The sequence below is a fragment of the Myotis myotis genome, unplaced genomic scaffold (assembly GCF_014108235.1).
Source record: "Myotis myotis isolate mMyoMyo1 unplaced genomic scaffold, mMyoMyo1.p scaffold_m19_p_1, whole genome shotgun sequence".
NCBI lineage: Eukaryota > Metazoa > Chordata > Mammalia > Chiroptera > Vespertilionidae > Myotis > Myotis myotis.
The window spans coordinates 159,040,436-159,061,305 of NW_023416313.1; the positions used below are offsets into that span (position 1 = coordinate 159,040,436).

At 43.8% G+C, this 20,870-nt stretch overlaps 1 protein-coding gene and 2 pseudogenes across 2 annotated transcripts; all 3 read right to left on the minus strand.

Moving 5' to 3' along the window:
* Positions 1–1,181: 1,181 nt before the first annotated feature.
* LOC118664479 lies at positions 1,182–1,816 on the minus strand (annotated as a pseudogene).
* Positions 1,817–3,248: 1,432 nt separating this feature from the next.
* On the minus strand, positions 3,249–20,813 carry CCDC32 (coiled-coil domain containing 32). 2 transcript variants are annotated; one of them, XM_036297371.1, is made up of 4 exons: positions 20,689–20,788; positions 18,342–18,597; positions 13,456–13,612; positions 3,249–4,367 (listed from the first exon to the last, which is right to left on the minus strand). In XM_036297371.1, the coding sequence occupies exons 2-4, from the start codon at positions 18,583–18,585 to the stop codon at positions 4,328–4,330; spliced, it is 441 nt and encodes a 146-aa protein (XP_036153264.1). In that variant the 5' UTR covers positions 18,586–18,597; positions 20,689–20,788; the 3' UTR covers positions 3,249–4,327. The 2 variants fall into 2 exon arrangements, with proteins under 2 accessions (XP_036153264.1, XP_036153273.1); XM_036297380.1 differs by lacking the exon at positions 3,249–4,367 and adding an exon at positions 9,061–10,156 and having other exon boundaries at positions 20,689–20,813.
* On the minus strand, positions 13,475–17,669 carry LOC118649882 (annotated as a pseudogene).
* Positions 20,814–20,870: the final 57 nt, after the last annotated feature.

The following is a 20,870-nucleotide window of genomic DNA, read 5'->3' on the forward strand; positions in this document are numbered from 1 at the left end:
TGGGCTCGACAACAGTAGTGATTACAGCACTAATTAGCTAGGCCATAGCTTCCCCTTCATCATTCCATGTGGGAAGATGTGGTTTTGTTTTTGTTTGTTTGTTATCTTTACACTAATTTATACATTTTAATTGGTTGCATATATTAACATGTACTATAAAATTCTTTTCTAAGAAGTTCTATATAATAAATACTGTAAAAAGGTCTGATTAGTTAAAAGTAACAAGCATTGCCCTAATCCAGTGGCTCTCAACCTGCACATTAGAATCACCTGGGAATCTTGTTAAAATCCTGATTTCTGGGCCTCATCCTCCGGAAATTCTGTTTCTTTGTTACTAATGATGAGGCCTAGAAATCAGGATTTTAACAAGATTCCCAGGTGATTCTAATGTGCAGCCAAGGTTGAGAACCACTGCCCTAACTGGTTTGGCTCAGTGGATAGAGCATCGGCCTGCGGATTGAAGGGTCCCAGGTTCGGGCATGTATCTTGGTTGCGGGCACATCCCCAGTAGGAGGTGTGCAGGAGGCAGCTGATCGATGTTTCTCTCTCATTGATGTCTCTAACTATCCCTCTCCCTTCCTTTCTGTAAAAAATCAATAAAAAAATATATTTTAAAAAAAGAATTATGCTGTTATTTAAAAAAAAAAAAAGTAACAAGCATCAACAGATGCATACAAAATCCAGTCTGATCATACTGGGTATGAGCCTGTAGTGAAGGACAGGGCACCAGCCTTTCCAAGGGATGGCCTTCACAAGAGGAGGGAGTGATGGGGTAAAAAGATCACAAGACCATTAAAAAAATCAGATAACTAATTAGGCACAGATTAACTGTAAACAGTTCTCTCTCCCTGGTGGACAAAAGGAATAAGCTTCTGATGCTGACTCTACACCAGAACAATTTCTACAGCTGGTCCATCCTGTTGCCACATGAGGGCTGATGCAGTGGGTGGGCCTGATGGAGCCATCACAGGCCTGGGCTGCTGGAGTCTGTCTGCTTGTGTCAGATCTGTGTGTGTGTGTGTTGTATGGAGGGCTGAGTGTGTCTGGCACTGTTTCTTTTGGCAGCTGGATATGAGAGATCACTTTATGTTTTGTTTGAAAGAGGAGAGGGGGTTTGTGTTGGAAGTCCCAAGTGTGTTCTTGGTTTGTGAAGGGCTCTGTGCTCTCCTCTCACTGCCCATTCAGCAGCGGTAGCTTTCCGCTGAGGCTTTGGCCTGGACATTCTTGTCCAGTTTGGTGGGTTCAGAAAATTCATAGTAAGGCTCCATCTCTGTTCCCTATTAAGTGCATTCCGTGCGATCGTCTGGAATGCCTGCTCCACGCTGATGGCCTCCTTGGCTCTGGTCTTGAGGTAGCGGCTGTTGTTTTTGCTGCAGCACCAGGCCTGTGCTTGTTTTGTGGCCATTTGTCTGCTTTCAAGGTCAATCGTATTTCCCAACACCACGAAAGGAAAGTTTTCAGGGTCCCAAGGACTGACCTGGATGAGAAACTCATCTCTCCAACTGTCAGGGGTTTTGAATGTGTTGGGGGCAGTCACATCAAATACCAGAACACAGCAGTCTGCACCTCTAGAAAAGGCCACACCATGAGACTGGAACCATTCCTGTCCTGCAGGTCCTGATCTGTATGGTAACTAGTCTGTCACCCACCATCACCTCCTTTGTCAGAAAGTCTGTTCCTTTTGTGGCTTTGAATTTCTGAATTTCTGACTACTGAATTTCTTCTTCACACACTGGTTCATGAGTGATCCCTTACCAACTCCAGAATCTTCCAGGATGATAACCTTCAGCAACGCTTTCTTCCTAGAGGTCATCCTTCAAACCTGACTGCTCCACTGGGGGCTCTGAGCCGGGCGTGTCACCAGGGCTCTCACCAAGTAGGAGACTCAAGGGAGGACAGGGACAGAGAGGTCCAAGTTCCAATTCCAGCAGATTCTTCAGCGCTTTCCAAGACGCCAGCTCTGCTCCCACTTCCACCACCACTGAGCCTGGTCTTGTTTTATTCCCCACCATGCACAGTGCCTGAAGCATGGCAGGGGCTCAACAAATACTGGTTAGATGAATGAATCTGTGCCTTCAATAATCCCTTTCTGGGTTCAAGTAAACAGCCCTCTCACAAACCTAAGATTGTTATGGCAGTGTCCTGTCTTTAATCTTTTAAAAATATATATGTTTTTATTGATTTTTAGAGAGAGAGAAAGGGAGCGTGATAGAGACATAGAAACATCAATGAGAGAAACATCATGGATTGGCTGCCTCCTGCATGCCCCCTACTGGGGGATAAGCCCGAGACTCAGGCATGTGCCCTAACCAGGAATTGATCCATTGACCTCTTGTTTCCTGGGTCAACACTCAACCATTGAGCCACACCAGCCAAGCCTGGCTTGAATCTTGTAACTGAAGTAGGGCCAGAGCTGATTGGAACAGTTTGGAATTTTCAGGAAAATTCCTACTGTCTCAGGTGACTGGAGCTATTCTCAGCCTTAAGGACTCATTCCAAGACAGGGCCAGGGAGTAGCTCCAGGCTGTCTTCCTCTTTCAGCAATAGTCCTATGGGCAGGCCTGCCTGAGAAGGACACCTCAGCAACAACTGATAGGGTATTTGTTTACTTGCTGTGCTTATATCTAGAGCCTATTTCTGGAGCAGGTACTGGATGCAAGCCTGTGCTGTTCCAGCACTAATCTTGCCAAGCCCTGGGTGATGAGTGCATGTGCCGGAAGAGAACAGTAGCAGTCACTTAGCTTATCTCCTTGGCTCCAACCCAACCTTCTCTGGATATACCAAGTTATTACTGCTTTGCCCTTGTTGGTAATTGTCCTTCCCTGGCTCTAAGGTTTAGCGATATTTATTGCTCCATTTGCTCTAACTTTCTGTTTCACTAAGGACATGAGGAAGGAAGAAAGTTTGGTGTGATAAAAAAGGCTCTCTCAAGTCATAAATTTTACTGGTTTGAGGAAGTCCTACTGGAGTTCTTTGGGAGTTTCCAGGGTCAAAGGAAACAGATCAGTATTTTTGGCCAATACCATTTTTCCTATGGTTGGTCCAATTTCTGAAAGGGAACTGGAACACAAAGAGGTCTTGACTTATTTATGACCACACAGTAAGCCACAGGCAGATAAAGATAGCACCCAAGACTCTTGGTTTCAAATTTAGTGCCACTTAAATAGACAAAGGTAAATCTATATTAATAAGTTAGCTTTGGGAACTAATATCAAATTTATTTTTGGTAAATAGTTTCACCTTCTTTTAGAGCCATCACTTAAATTGTCACCTCTAAAGCAATTAAGAAACCATAGTTACAACATATTGGACTCCCTTCTGTGGAAATCTGTCTTTATTAAAGAGTGAAGCAAGAAGGTAAGCAGAGATCTGGGAGCTTCTCCTCATACCTCATCCAGGTTTTCATGTGGGGCTAAAAGCCTTTCAGTCCTACAATCTCTTTTTGGTTCTTTTAAATCAACTCCCCACCTTCTCATACTAAAATTTCTGTTTCCTAAAGAGAAAATGGGAGGGAGGTAGAGAAAAGGCAAAGCTAGATTTTTGCCTGAATTATAGAAACACTACTTTCTGGTACAGAAATATTCCCTATCCATCTTATGATCAGCTACTCTTTGGGAGAATGTTTTGAGACTTTATTGCTTTTTTTCCTTAGTTGTTTATCATGCCAGGAGAAGAAAAATCTTAGTCTTTTGGACTCTGGCCAAGATGGTGGCATAGGTACACACTGTTCTCACCTCCTCCCACAACCACATCAAAACTACAACTAAACTACAGAATAACCATCATTCAGAACCGTCTGAAATCTGGTTGAATGGAAGTCCTACAACTAGGGAATTAAAGAAGACACAGCAAGATTAGTAGTAGGAGGGGAGAGTTGCAGAAGGGGCTAGTCCCACACCCACGTGTAGGGGATAAAAATTGGGAGGGATAGCTCTGCTGCCAAGGTCTCCCCTGAGGAGTCCCAGCTCCACACCAGGCCCCCCAGCCCCAGATTCCTGTGTCAGAAAGAGAAGCCCCCATAACTTCTGTCTGTAAAAACCAGGGATTAAGGGTGAGGGAGATGGAGGGCTGATGGAATCCGAGGCAATTCCTCTTAAAGGGCCCACACATGGACTTAATTGGACTCACTTGCTTTGAGCCCCAATGCTGGCATAGTGGCTCAAAAGGCACCAGGGACATACAGGAACTGAATTGTCCTGCATCAAGCAAGAGCCTGGGGCAGCTTTCTCCCAGACAGAAGCACTGGCAGAGGCCATTGTTCCTTTTCTGAGCCCTTACCCACAGAGCTGGCAGGTGGGCACCATATTTGAGACTCCATCAACCTGGCTCACACAACCTGGCCCCATCCTGGTGATTCCTTGAGGAATCTAAAAAACAAAATAAACAAACAAGCAGAACAGAAACAAACTCATAGATACAAAGAACATTTTGATGGTTGTCAGATGGGTTGGGAATAAGAAGTACAAATTGCCCTGACCAGTTTGGCTCAGTGGCTAGAGCAGTGATAGCGAACCTATGACACGCGTGTCAGAGGTGACACGCAAACTCATTTTTTTGGTTGATTTTTCTTTGTTAAATGGCATTGAAATATATAAAATAAATATCAAAAATATAAATGTTTTACTATGGTTGCAAACATCAAAAAATTTCTATATGTGACATGGCACCAGAGTTAAGTTAGGGTTTTTCAAAATGCTGACACGCCAAGCTCAAAAGGTTCACCATCACTGATTAGAGCTTCGGCCTGTGGACTGAAGAGCCCCAGGTTCAATTCCGGTCAAGGGCATGTACCTTGGTTGTGGGCACATCCCCAGTAGAGGGTGTGCAGGAGGCAGCTGATGGATGTTTCTCTCTCATGGATGTTTCTAACTCTCTATCCCTCTCCCTTCCTCTCTGTAAAAAAATCAATAAAATATATTTTTAAAAAAAGAAGAAGTACAAATTGATTGTTACAGAATAGTCATGGGGATGTAAAGTACAACATAGGAAATATCTATATATATAAAAGCCTAAGCAACCGTTTGACTGGTAGCTATGACACGCACTGACCACCAGGGGGCAGAAGCTCAGCGCACAGGCTTGGAAACATGGAACAGACTGATGAATCTCAGAGGGAAGGGAGTGGGGAAGGACAGGAAGAGATTAACCAAGGATCTCATATGCATACTAGAGGCCCAGTGCACAGACTCGTGCACTGGTGGGGTCCCTCGGCTGGCCTGCAGGGATTGAGCTGAAACAGACAGTCTGACATCCCCTGAGGGGGTCCTGGATTGCGAGAGGGCACAGGCCAGGCCAAGGAACCCCACCAGTGCACGAATCCATGCACCAGGCCTCTAGCAGTCAATAATATTCTAATAACTATGTATGGTATCAGATGGGTGTGAGATTTATTGGGATGATCACTTAGTAATGTATGTAATGTTTAATCATTGGAGTGTACACCTGAAACTAATTTAATAATGTATATCAACTGTAATTGATAAATAAAAAATGAGCCTGACTGGTGTGGCTCAGTGGGTGAGTGTCAACCTGTGAACCAGGAGGTCACGTTTTGATTCTGATCAGGGCACATGCCCAGGTTATGAGCTCAATCCCCAGTGAGGGGTGTGCAGGAAGCAGCTGATCAATGATTCTCTATCATCATTGATGCTTCTATCTCTCTCTCCCTTTCCCTTCCTCTCTGAAATCAATAAAAATATATTTTTTTAAAGATAAAAAGGGAAAATATATCTGGAAATTAAACAGAACTATTCATATAATTAGAGGATACGGAATTACTTGGGTGGTTACCATCCTTTCAAACAAGGCAAATACTTGATTTAGAAATAAGCAATAGGCAGTAAAATTTCAGAGATTTCTTATAGCAATATTTTTGCTGATGTATCTCCTTGAGCAAGGAAAAAAAGGAGGAAATAAACAAGTGGGATTACATCAAACTAAAAAGCTTTTGTATAGCAAAAAAAAAAAATCAACAAAATGAAAAGGTAAACTATGGAATGGGGGAACATTTTTGCTAATGACATATCTGATAAGGGGTTAATTTCTAAAACATAAAAATAACTTATACCAAAAAAAAGAACTTATAAACTCAACACAAAGAAAATGCAATTTAAAAATGGGCAAAGAACCTGAATAGACACTTCTCCAAAGAGGACATACTAGTAGAGATGGCCATTAGACATATGAAAAAATGCTCAGTGTCACTAATCATCAGAGAAATGCAAATTAAAATCACAATGAGATATTATCTCATGCCAATCAGAATGTCTGTTATCAATAAATCAACAAACAGCAAGTGCTGGAGAGGATGTGGAGAAAAGGGAACCCTAGTACACTGCTGGTGGGAATGCAGACAGGTGCAGCTTGTGTGGAAAACAGTATGGAGTTTCCTCAAAAAATTAAAAATGGAACTGACTTTTGACCCAGCAATCCCATTTCTGGGAATATATCCAAAAACAACAAAAACACTCATTTGAAAGAATATATGCACCCCTATGTTCATTGAAGCATTATTTACAACTAGAGGCCCGGTGCACAAAAATTTATGTACTTGGGGGGGGGGGTCCCTTCAGCCCGGCCTGTGCCCTCTCCCAGTCTGGGACCTCTCGGGGGATGACCACCTGCCGGTTTAGGCCCGCTCCTCTGGGGAGTGGGCCTAAGCTGGCAATCAGACATCCCTCTGGCAGCCCAGGAGCCCTGGGGGGATGTCCACTTGCCAGCAGGAAGTAGGCCTAAGCTGCAGTCTGACATCCTTAGTGCTGCTGAGGAGGCAGGAGAGGCTCCCACCACCACCACTGTACTGGCAGCCATCAGCCTGGCTTGTGGCTGAGCAGAGCTCCCCCTGTGGGAGCACACTGACCACCAGGGGGCAGCTCCTGCATTGAGCATCTGCCCCCTGGTGGTCAGTGTGTGTCATAGTGACCAGTCATTCCCAGTCTTTCTGCTGTTAGGGTCAGTTTGCATATTACCCTTTTATTATATAGGATAGAGGCCTGGTGCACGGGTGGGGGCTGGCTGGTTTGCTCTGAAGGGTGTCCCAGATCAGGGTGGGGGGTCCTGCTGGGGTGCCTGGCCAGCCTGGGTGAGGGGCTGATGGGTGTTTGCAGGCTGATCACACCCCCTTCCGGGTGGGGGTCCCCACTGGGGTGCCTGGCCAGCCTGGTTGAGGGGCTGATGGCTGTTTGCAGGCTGGTCAAGCCTCCCTCCCAGTGGTGACCCTCACCCCATGGAGGTTTGGCCAGCCTGGGTGAGGGGCTGATGGCTGTTTTCAGGCTGGCGACACCCCCTTTAGGGTTGGGGGGGTCCCCACTGGGTGCCTGGCCAGTCTGGTTGAGGGGCTGAGGGCCATTTTTAGGCTGGCCAAACCCCCCTGGTGACGGAAGCTCCCAGTCTCTCCTTTTTTTCTTTTTCTTTTTTATTCTGGGATTTATTTACCTTCTATAATTGAAACTTTGTTGCCTTCAGTGGAGCTCAGAGCCGGCCACGACAGGCGGGAAGCTTGGCTTCCTCCATCAGTGGGGCAACCAAGCCTCCTGCTTGCTCCAGCTCCGTGGCTGCCGGCCGCCATCTTGGTTGGGTTAATTTGCATATAGTCGCTCAGATTGGCTGGTGGGTATGGCTTAAGGCATAGCGAAGGTATGGTCAATTTGCATGTTTGTCTTTTATTAGATTAGATAGCTAAGATCTGGAAACAACTCAAGTGTCCATGAATAGATGAGTAAATAATGGTATATTTTGGTATATTTATACAGTGGACTACTACTCAGGCTTATAAAAGAAGGAAATTTTGCCTTTTGTGACACCAGGGATGGACCTGGAGATTTTTATGCTAAGTGAAATAAGCCAGTCAGAGAAAGACAAATAACATATGATCTCACTTATATGTGGACTCTAATGAACAAAATAAATTGGGTCCTTCACAAAATAGAAACAGAGGCATGGATACATCGAACAGGCTGACAATTGTCAGAGGGAAGGTGGATTGGGGGGCTGGATGAAAAAAGGTGAAGGGATTAAGCAAATATCCTATATAATAAAAGCCTAATATGCTAAGTGTCTGGTCATCTGGTCGTCTGTTCAACCAATCAAAGCGTAATATGCTAATGATATGCTAAGGCCTGCAGGATCGGGCCGAAACCGGCTCTCCGACATCCCCTGAGGGGCACTGGATTTGCTAGAGGGCTGAACCGCTGGCTATGATGTGCACTGACCATCAGGGGGCAGACAGTCGACCAGTTGCTATGACGTGCACTGACCACCAGGGAGCAGATGCTCCAACCGGTAGGTTAGCTTGCTGCTGGGGTCCAGCGGATCGGGACTGAGACAGGCAGGACACGCCCTGGAAACCTCCTGTGGTCCCTCCCTGGCTGGCCAACCTCCTGCGTCCCTCCCTGGCCCTGATCGTGCACCAATGGGGTCCCTCGACCTGGCCTGCACCCTCTCGCATATCCAGTGCCCCTTGGGGGATGTTGGAAAGCCAGTTTCAGCCCAATCCCACAGGCCGGGCTGTGGGACCCCACTGGTGCATGAAGTCGTGCACTGGGTCTCTAGTATGTATGTATGTGTACACACACACACAGAGACAACAGTGTGCTGATAGCCAGAGGGGAAAGGGGATAGAGGGTAAGTGGAGGTGGGCAAAGGGGGGATAAATGGGGATGGAAAGAGACTTTACTTTGGGTGATAGGTGCACGATGCAGTGTGCAGATAATGTTTTGTTGAGTTGTATACTTGAAACCTGTATGGTTTTGTGAACCAATGTCACCTCAATAACTTCAATTTAAAAAAAAACAAATGTTCTCTGAAGATGTATATGGCCACCCTGCTCATCATTAGGGACTAGGAACCTGTTACCCAGGAAGAAGCTCCATCGAGCCGTGGCCTCAGAAATGTACCCCTCAGAGCACTGAGGTTTGGCTTGTCAGAGGGCACATGTTAAGAACAGAAGGCTGACAAAAGTTACCAGCTCATCTGCATTGGCATGCTTTTGTTTTTACCTCCCCACTGCCTGGGAGCATCTCTCAGGGAGGAATCAGGTCAATTGCACCACACATACAGCTGTTCTGATGAGAAAAGTTTTATATGGACACCACCATCTGAACAACAGCACCATAAATAAGGAGGGAAGCACAGGCTCATCCAAAAAAGCTGCTACAAGTAGCAAGCAGGGAACCATTCAAGCAGTGGTATCAAATACCAAAACCATATTTGCAAGTCTAATTTGGAACTTAGCCCTTTATAAGTGCAGGAGGAAGTTAGGGGAGAAACCACTAGTGAAATTTAAACACACACACGCACACACGCACACGCACACGCACACACACACACGCACACATACACACACACACACACACACACAGAAAAACACCCACCTTTTCACATTTCTTTTGTCCATTTGCCCCACAAGGAACAAATCAAAGGAAAAGCACAGGCTCTTTTGCTAAAGTCCTCACATTTATTATGGACTTACAGAAGCCCCAAATGGGGCTTGGATTTAAGGAGGAAGACTTCACTTTCCTTGGCCCCACTCACCCCTGACAAGTTACCCAGGGAATGCTTGGGACACAGGTAGGAAAATCCAGAAGAGGCAAGGATAAATATGGCTCACTTAACTTAAACATAATACACAAGGGCATCAGCTGCTCCAAATACATTTACATCTGGGTCCTTCACTAGATTCTCAGTAGACTTCTCACTTGCACCACCACAGCTCAAGCAAGCTGTATGTCTCACAGACTGAGACATACAGGAAACTGGTATTTTGATGTAGCGTGCGCTGGGTCAGTCACTTCATCCAAGACAGACACACATTCCAGCCCCAAGCAAGTCCTCGGGTACCCACAGCTGTTTGCTTTGTGGAGTGGAAGGTTGGGCTTTGCCCCTCCAGTTTTCTCCTTGCTGATACTGCCACTGAGCTCCCCACTGTTCGCTCTGGACTCAAAACAGCTGCTCCACACAAGCGTGTGTGTGTGTGTGTGTGTGTACCTGTCTATCTGTGTCTGTCTGTCTACTTGTAATTTATTGTTCCGCTGCCGCTGGCTCGTCCCCAGCCACTGGCTTCTCCACCTGTGACTCTGGAGGAATCAGATACTGGACCTCCTCTGTACTGATGGCCACCTTATCTGGCTGGAGCCACCTCTTGAAATGTTCCAAGGTGCTAGAAAAAAGCAAGAGAAAAGGGTGACTGCATCAGACCTGGATGGTTAATTACTTAATGGTTATCTCAGTTACTCAAGCACTGCCTTCCCACCCACAACCAATTTCTTCCTACAATTGTTTTTCACTGCTAACGTGGGGAGAAGACGATACTCCTCTGACAGCTGTGCATCCTGGCAGCTCCCAGGCATAATTTACCCCCTGGTGGGCCCTTTGGCTGTAAGTAGCATCGGGAACCCCTTGGAATGCAGAGCCTCTGAGGCTTGATGAGAACAGCTGGAGAGCTAATGCCTCAGTCCTGTCTTTTTGTTTCCCCTCAAAAGAGGAGAGAAACTGTCAAGAGGAGAAAACATTCAAATAAATACCAAATTATTAGTGAGGCAAAAACCTGAGCGTCTTGGAATGTCAGACCTGAGACAGTCTGAGAATCAATGATGCTTGGTTGCACTGAGAGCAATTCTGCTTGTTTGTGTGCTTTTTGATTGTTTAGTCCACCCTACAACAAATCCCCAAGATGGAAACACTTGAACAGCAATGTCCCCATAAAGGAACGGCCACCAAGCCAGAAGGCCCTTTTTGGTCTGGATCTGTGGGGAAGGGAGGAGTGGTCTCCCCCCCACCTTCCTTAAGTACACAGGATTCTCACTCTACAGCCATCAGACATTCACAGTAAAATATAAATGACCAGAAATAATGTTAACCACATTCTATGCTCTTCAACAGCACAAAGTCTTAAGCCAAAAAATAAAGCCATAACCAGCAGATTTAAGACACCTGTCAGGGATGGGGATTCGTGTTGTGCACAGTTGGATTGCTCGGCCATGACTCCCTTGCCAAAAGCATGAAGAGGGTGGCCTTCCTGGCCATCATGTAGGTGAAGAACCACACAATCCCCTACAAAATGGCCTCTGTTTAAAACAAACTTTGAAGTTTGAAAACAAATGCATATATACTGTGCTCTGAACGATATAAGCTTTCCCACCGATGTAGGCTTGGGGGAGCAACAGCCCAGCTCAGGGGACTCAGATGCTGCACAGGCATTTAATCTTCACCTACCACACTTTTCATAGAATTATTTCAATTATTTCTTTTTTAAAATATATTTTTATTGATTTCAGAGAGGAAGGGAGAGGAAGGGAGAGGAAGAGAGCGCTAGAAACATCAATAATGCAAGAGAACCATTGATTGGTCACCTCCTGCACGCCCCCCTATTGGGGATTAAGCCCGCAAACCAGGCATGTGCCTTGACCAGGAATCGAACCGTGACCTCCTGGTCAACCCTCAACCACTGAGCCATGCCAGCCGGGCTCAATTATTTCTATAGAGAAGGGAAAACTACATTATTTCAGCTATTGATAAATACACAGAAATGTTAACAAGCCTTGGTGCTGATCTGATTTCAAAGAAAAAGAATTCTTAGTTGAGATTTGGCAGGAGAAAGTTTTATCTTTTCTTCTTAGAGCTGGAAAGGAAGGAAATATTCAAGGGGAGAGAAAACACCAAATTATTAGTGAGTCAGGAATCTGTGTATTTTCAAGTCTTTTGTATTTGGGGCAGTTTAAAGCTCAATTGGATTGAGCCTTTAAATACAGAAAAGAGCAAAATTTGTATTATTTTTCTGAACCTGAAAAGGTAGCTGGCCTGACCTTGGATGCCACACCGATTTCTGAAGGATCTCGGGGAATGCTGATTTGGTATTTAAGATAATGTAAGTGAAGCTACTTTGCAAATTAAAAAATAAAACGTATGGAGTTTTTATCACATATTGCCCACAATTTCAGCAGCAATATCTTCATCTGACACAATGGGATTCTCAAAATCAATGTTAAAGATATGTTGTAAACTTAGATTAAGTCATATTCCCCTCAGGACCTTCTGTTAAAATTGAGGTTGTTATTCCTCTCACTGATCTTATTTTGACTAAGTTGTTACTGAACTTTAAAATTCTGTTAGTGCCCTGGCCGGTGTGGCTCCATTGGTTGGACGTCGTCCCATGTACCAAAGGCTGCTGGTTCAATTCCTGGTCAAGGGCACATGCCCCAGGAGTGGGCTCAATCACAGTAAGGGGGCGTGCAGGATGCAGCTGATCCATACTGTGCTCTCACATCCATCGATGCTTCTCTCTCCCTCTCTTTCCCTCTTTCTCTAAAAATCAATAAACTAGTCTTTAAAAATAAATAAATAAATAAGATTCTGTTAGGAAGAATAACTCATTAAACCTTCACCATAACCTTATGAGGTTTCCTGTGCTTCACAGAGGAGGAAACTGAGGCACACACAGCTTACTCACCGAAGAACATACCACCACTGAGTGGCAGAGCCATTTTCCCGGTGTCACGCATTCCCTGCCTTGTGGCAGAATGCTCTCTCCCCTTTCTGCATCGGGCCCACCTGCAGGTACTGTTCACATCCTGCCTCCTCCCTTGGCACAAACACCAGAGCCCAACTCCTAAAGCATGTTCTGTCGCTTCTTCTCACCCGGCTCTTCTCTCATGCTGCCTCATATTATTAGGTACGTCTTTATACCTATGTGTCATCTCTCCCCAACTAGTTACAAGGACAAAAGAAGAGGGTGTTAAACTTCCTTACATCTCCCCTCCACCAGGACACCAGGCACAGTGCCTTCACTCAGTAGATGCTTAAGAAAATCATTCATTTAGTCTACACACATTTGAGAGGCTACAAAATGACAGAAACTCTGTAAGGCAACAGAGATTCGGAGGTAAGAAGACATATTTCCAGTTGTTGACTGATTACTACTTTCTCAAGTGCTTTATGTACATGCACTTAAAAATGCAGACAATGGCCCTGGCCAGGTGGCTCAGTTGGTTGGAGCATCATCCTCTACACCAAAAAGGTTGCGGGTTTGATGCCAGATCAGGGCACATACCTAGGGTGCGGGTTTAATTCCTAGTTGGGGTATGTATGGGAGGCAACTGATTGTTTCTCTCTCTCTTCCTTCCTCTCTCTCCGAGAATCAATAAAAAATATATCCTAGGGTGAGGGTAAAAAAATTTTTTTAAAAAAGGGGCAATGGTTCATACTCAACTACATCCAATCTGTGATCAAGATGTGGCTGGAGTATTTGCCTTTTGGCAAAAATACCCTTTCTCAAAAATCTGCTGCTGTACTAAGAGTAAATAGAGCAAATTGACAAAGGATGATTTTAACTCAGAAACGCTGATGTTGATACCAACTAATATCTCAACTCAGATGCCACTCTCCCTGAATTCTTTAGAGAAAAAGAAATGCCCACAGTAAAACAGACTGTCACCTAGAACTGGCCTGGGAATCAATTACCTCTCATCAGAATCAAGTCCATCCACGAAGAACTCTGATGCTAACTTTTCCTGGAGAAACCGATCCCAGCATTCCTTCTTGGCTTGGGCCAGGGTTCGAAGCATGTCCTTAGAAGTCACTTCCTGATTTAAACCTTTGATTCTTCTCAGTTTATTCTCTAAAGAGAGAAGAAATGGAGCTTAACAAGGAAGGTGATATGAAATGAAACTAAATTTTAACTGCAAATGCCAACTTCAAAAATTCTCTGACTGATGAGTACATCCACACTCTCTACAAAAAAAAAAAAAATACCTAATTTTTTAAGGAGGGCAGCTAAAGAGAAATGTACAATTTTCCTTTTCCTGTACAATGTTTTCACTCTACATTGCACCAAATAAATGTTTAACCCCAGAAAAGGGAAAAGCCATACGTTCTCATAATAAATTGATGGCATGTTTTCTTTGAAGTCACAGAAGCCCAGCAGGTATCTCTCTAAGGAATGCTTGTTTTCCCTGGCTTGACATGTGTATACTATCATCTTTTTTTAACTCCTTGAAAACAGTCTCTCTGAGGAGTAAATGGTTTTTCTTTTTGTTACAGTGACATAAAGTGGTTGCCAAACCTCATGAGAAAGACTTAGAGAAAATGATGAGAGATCCAATGGTTCATTAGACATTAAAATTGACTTGATAAGAACTCAATAAGAGACTCGTAAGATTTCTATGTGTGATTAAATTCTTGATTAAAGAGAAGGAATCTCCCAACATTTTTTAAAGTTGCTCAACTTCGGGCCTGGATGTTGGAGCCTAATAAAAACAAACATCTTGTAATCTCTTTGAGAGTGGTCCATATGGCTTCCTGATGATAGATGTTTAATTACTCTTATTTGCATTTTAAGTGGAACTGTTGAGAATAGATATCCCCTTTTGAAGAATACAAGAGAGGGTATCACCATGTACCTTCTGCCTTTGTTTAGTCTTGCCTTCAACTATAATAAATGGGTAAATGATAGCTTTTGGTGATGGTGAACATCAAGCCCAGAACCAATGGAAACTTTATGATTTACAATCCTGTGTTCATTTCTAAACTAGAGGCCCAATGCATGAAAATTCATGCAAGAATAGGCCTTCCTTCCCCCGGCTGCCAGCACCAGCTTCCCTCCGGCACCTGGGACCCAGGCTTCCCTCCTCCGGCCATAGGCAGGCACCCAGAACCTGGGCTGGCTTCCCTCCAGCCCCGGCTTCGTCAGGAAGGACATCCAGAATGACGTCCAGAAGGACATATGGTCTAATTAGCATATTACCCTTTTATTATTATAGATAAGCCACATCAGCTAGCATCCACTGATTAAAACAATAAGTACCTTCTGTTGATGCAAGTTACCTCCAAGCGCTCACCCATGTAGAACACCTGTAAAATATTTGAGGAAATTTTTTCTCCTTGAGGATATGAAAAGAATTATGTATATCTCATGTTGAACTGACTAAGGTTTAATTGGTGATCTTAGTGAATTATCTTTGATACAGTTTATTTGGCAATAAAAACAATCTTTATAGCCCTAACTGGTTTGGCTCAGTGGATAGAGCGTCGGCCTGAGGACTGAAAGGTCCCAGGTTCGATTCTAGTCAAGGGCATGTACCTTGGTTGCGGGCACATCCCCAGTAGGTGGTGTGCGGGAGGCAACTGATCGATGTTTCTCTTCATCGATGTTTCTAACTCTCTATCCCTCTCCCTTCCTCTCTGTAAAAAATCAATAAAATACATTAAAAAAAACAAAACAAAAAAACAATCTTTATATTGTCTGTCCTTGGCTGTCAAGGTGGAAGGTGCTCTTTTGGGCTGGAAAAGGTCTTCCCCTCTCTGAGTGTGCTGAGTCCATGATCAGGTGTGACCTAAGTTGGGCAGGCAGAGGCAGGTGCCATTACATACTCCAAACCTGCCTGCCATTGTCTCCCAAACTCTGCCATAGGAGCCAGAAATGGTTCTTATTTTCCTCAGAGAAGGAAATTTTAATCATCATCTTATCTGATTTTAGAAAATATCAAGGGAATTTTAACTTTCTGAACCAATCAAAATTATCACTGAACCCATGAAAGCTTCTTTTATTTTGTCATAAAATATGGGTATTTTATTCCAGCTCTGGGAAATAAAAAACACATCCTTCCATACACCATTCTAATTTAGCTGACATTAATTACAAAAAGCTAAAGCACATATACCTGTGTATATGTATAAGTATTTATATATACACATACATGTTTCTTCAAATTTTAGTCTCATAAATGTTCACATAGTCACTCTATTGTTTGCTGTTTTTATAAACACCCTTGAAAGTCATCAAATGCATCCTAATACTACTGCCTCTTCACTAATCACTTAATAGTATTTGAATTATATTTGCTGTGTGTGTTTTAAACATTTATGTGATTGGCCAAACTATCCATTAGAAGATGTAAAGGATAAACTTGCTTTAAGTTGTACTCTATGTGTCACAGTTACTTATTACATGATCTTTTCCGTCATTATTTGGAACTTCACACATCCGTAGTTCTCTATTAGACTAGTTCAGCTTCTGCTGCTGTACATATCTACACCTTCTAGAGGGGACTGCTTGTGACCCATGATCCATGTCAGGCATGAACTGTGTAGCACCTGAGGTGAATTCTGATTTGGTCTTTGTTTCAGAGCTGAGTTCTGTTGGCAAAGAAACGGAATGTTTCAAGTCGTGAGTTGTTTTTACAGGTATTTCTATTTCAGTAGAGCTTCCTAGCTTTGTTTTTTCTTTAGGTTCAGGAAGTGATTCTTTTTTGGTGTTTTTGTTTGTTTGTTTTCCATAATGATTTACCTGCTTCACAAATTTTCTAGCTTGTACCATATGCCTTTTTTTCTAGTTACCTTTGCAATTGTTACGGACTGAACTGATAAACAGTTGCTCCTAAAGTGGTCCGTCCCAGTGGAGAACTAATTTTCTTAAATCTAGAACCTTTTCTTGCTGAAACCAAGCCTGCCAATCCTGAAACTAATTAGTCCAGTTTTCAGAAGAAAATTCCGTGGTGGATTCAAGATAAACATATGCCTCTTTTCCAAATTGTACTGTATCCATTATCTCATTTTCCACAAGGACATAAACACCCTTGCACCAGCCAGTATAAGGACCAGCTGCAGTGTGGATGAAGCCAAAGCCCACTTGTAAATTACCAGGCTGCTCTTCAACATACTTAGACTGGAGAGGTGGTTTCACTAGCTCCTTTTTGGATCCCTCTTCTCTGGCTGCATGCGCACATATAAATGCAGACATCAGACTTGCAGGTATAATTGTCAGCTTTCCCATCCTAACAGCCACCATGTCCGTAACCCATGAAAGTTTCTTATAACCCTTGGGCACAGAGCACCAACAAGCCAAAGGATCTGGTTTTTAGTTTTCTCAGAATGTTGGTTCTTCTCCTTATCATCATTAAACAGATGTTCTGACTACCACAAAACACAACTGCCAACCTCCTCAGCCATGGTCATAGCCTCTTTGGTGGCTTCCTGAGAATCTCACATTACACCCTCATCTTTCTCATTATCCATCACCCCACCTGTTTTTCTCATATCTTTTCCTCCAGTACACAGTTATCAAAATTCCTTTTGTTTTTCCAAGATATTTCTCAGCAATTATGTAAACTCTACTCTGTTCTTTCTATCCTTTCTTAAAAGCTTCTTCTTCCTGAATTGCCTTTCCTTCCTTAAACAATTATTCCTAGGTTTGGTTTTGTGACATGTAGATGGGTCTCATGAATGTTTAATAATAAAAATATACTACAATTTTAAAGCATGGCAATTACTGCCCTCCACTGATATTTCTTTCCCCTAGCCTGGAACAATCTGAATCTCTTTCTTGTATATTTCTTGTATATTTCTAAATACTTACACTGAAGGCCATAAGACAGGACTGTGAAGATGTGTTCAGGAAATATTAAAAAAATAAAATAGCTAACAAGAGGCAGAATGAATTTTATGTCAATATGCTCCCATTCCAACAATCAATCTATCTACTGTAACAGTTTTTCAAACTGTAGCATCATAAATCCACATGTAGCTCTAGGCCATGACCTTTTCTTTTAGGATAGCATAAGATTTGATATTTTTGAGTTATTTGAATATATGAGCCACCAATAGTAGGCAAGAAATAAAGCAGAATATTTTTTAATATATTTTTTTTATTGATTTCAAAGATGAAGGAAGAGGGAGAAAGAGAAACATGGATGATGAGAGATCAATAGGCTGCCTCCTGCATGCCCCCTTACTGGGGATCAAGCCCGCAACTGGGTATGTGCCCTTGACTGGAATTGAATCTGGGACCCTTCAGTCCCCAGGCCGATGTTCTATCCACTGAGCCAAACCAGCTAGGGCATAAAGCAGAATTTAGATATAACAGAGGTAAGAGATTGCAAAGATCATTTTAATCCCTATGTACAAGGAAAATGGGGTCCTTCCCACAACCAGCCTGAAACAACCCCTATACTACTTACACCTGACAGATACATGTGGTGAGGACAAAAAAAAATTTTTTTAAGAACAGAAAACCACCCTGGCTGATGTGGCTCAATGGTTAGACTGTCTGCCTGTGCACTGAAGGGTTTCAACTGGATTCCCAGTCAAGGGCATATACCTGGGTCTCAGGTTGGAGCCCCAGGCCCAGCTGGAGCCTGTGTGGGAGGCAACCAATTGATGTGTCTCTCATCTCAATGTCTCTCTCCTGATCTCTCCCTTCCTTCCACTCTCTCTAAAAATCAATGGAAAAAAATATCCTTGGGTGAGAATTTAAAAAAAGACCAGAAAACCAGGTTTAATGTAAAGGAACTTCAACAAGAATCTTTAAAACCATCAGTTTATGATTTTTTTTAAAAAGCCATCTCACTTACCTAAAGATGCTAAATACACTTCTGAATCCTGCAAGGGAGCCCAAGGCTTTATAGCTGGCTCAGTAGCAAAGTCCGGGGTCTCTCTCTGGCCTGTGCTTGCAGGATAAGAATCCATAAAGGAGTCTGAGAAGGCATTTTTGGCACCATCGTCTTGGTCAGGATTTGGCAAACAGGAACAGATTTCAGCCCAAAGATCCGGGCCAGATTTTGTAGCTGTAGAGTCAATGCTTTCAAACATTTTCATTTGGAATTTGAGCTGAAAAAACAGAAGCTCAAGTGAGCAAGGACTGGCGTTAAGGATACAGCGTAAGTATGTGGTATTCAGATATATGTTTACCCATTGAAGGTAATAGGCTTTTAAGAACTTTAACAAAACTTAAATTGTCTTCTATTAGGTTTCTGTGTTAGAGATAAAAAGATGACAAAAAGGTAATTGGGTTCCTCTTTTGGCTCTGCACTCAAGTTGTTTTCACAATGAAGTCTGTCTTCAAAACTGGAATTTCTACGCCCTACCCGTGGTTGGCAAACTGCGGCTCGCGAGCCACATGCGGCTCTTTGGCCCCTTGAGTGTGGTTCTTCCTAAGCCTTATGAGTACCCTAATTAAGTTAATAACAATGTACCTACCTATATAGTTTTAAGTTTAAAAAATTTGGCTCTCAAAAGAAATTTCAATCGTTGTACTGTTGATATTTGGCTCTGTTGACTAGTGAGTTTGCCGACCACTGCCCTAGCTGGATAAATGTCAGCCTGCAGACTGACGGGTCCCAGGTTCAATTCCTGTCAAGGGTATGTATCTTGGTTGCAGGCACATCCCCAGTGGGGGGTGTGCAGGAGGCAGCTGATTGATGTTTCTCTCTCTTTGATGTTTCTAACTATCTCTCTCCCTTCCTCTCTGTAAAAAAATCAATAAAATATATTTAAAAAATGGAATTTCTACAAGCCAGATACAAAAGGATAAATATTGGATGATGCCACTTATGTAAGGTGCCTAGTGCAGTCAAATTCATAGAGACAGAAAACTGAACAGTGGTTGCCAGGGGTTTTTGGAATGGGGGAATGGAAGTTATTGTTTAATGGGTACAGAGTTCCAGTTTGGGAAGTTCTAGAGATCGGTGGTGGTGATAGTTGCATAACAATGTGAAAGCCACTGAACTATATATCTACAAATGGTTAAAATGGCAAATTTTACTTTGGTATGTTTTAAAACACACACACACACACACACACACACACACACACACACGCATCCCACAGGTGGCGTGCACATTTCATGACATTTCCAGTGAAGACAATCAGCTTGCACTTTTCTCCAAAAAGCTCCCAGATTCAACAATTCTGTCCTCAGCTAATTAAATTCCGTTTTCAATAAGGCACTAAGGGCTTGCACAGTTCCATATGCACAAGGATAATAAAAGTGCTGCTTGGTGAAAAGTGTCTCTCAGAGAGCTCTGTCATATGCAAAGGCCCATTTGCTCATTAGAGGTAGAAGTTGAGCTTGTGTTATTTCAGTAGAAACACTAATAGACATTTTCATCATTGTGCAGATGAAGAATCTGTAGGATCTAAGGACCAGAAGGGTAATTACTGATATATGGTGAATACTGGATTGGAAACCAGACTGGTGCCGCTCCAAAATCCATATTTTTACCAGATATCATTCTGCCTGATTGGGAATATACTGAAAGTGGCCCTAGCAGAGGTAGGTCCTGGAGGCTTTCATAACTATCTAGTCTTACAGGATGGGCCTTTGAGACTAGGAAGGCTGCCAACAGAAAGGTTTGACTAATTCCAATTCTAGGAGAGCCCAACCAGCGCAAGGGCTCAGAAGTAAACGGGACAGGTACGTCTCGGCAGCCCTGAATGAACTAATGCCAGGGGGAGCAATGAACCTCCACCCCCAGTGGTTCTCAACCTTCTGGCCCTTTAAATACAGTTCCTCATGTTGTGACTCAACCATAAAATTATTTTCGTTGCTACTTCATAACTGTAATGTTGCTACTGTTATGAATCATAATGTAAATATCTGATATGCAGGATGGTCTTAGGCGACCCCTGTGAAAGGATCGTTCGACCGCCAAAGGGGTCGCGACCCACAGGTTGAGAACCGCTGGCAAACGCACCCACACCAAACATTGCCTCGCCCCGGAGCCCGGTCCCCCTCCGCTCCTAGGAAGTCCCGGACAGCGCAGGGAACTTGGGTGTCCAGACGGGCCTCCGTCCCTCCGGCCTCCAGGACGGGCTGGGCGGGATGAGTCAGGCTCCGAGGCCTCCCCGCGGCGTTCCAGGATGGGGCCGGCACCGCGGATACAAAATGCTGGGCCCCCCGCCCCGCCCCGCCCCACCTACCGCAACTGCCTGCCGGGCAGCCCGCAAACCCTCCGCTCCGCTCCGTGGCCGGCAGCCGGAAGAAATGGGGGGCGGAGCCTCCGAGTGACGGATCCAGGAAACCCTCCAACCACCGCCGACCTGGCGATGTTCTGTGCGTGGATAGGTCGCGTGGATAAGGAAGTGAGGAGCTGAGTGCAAGG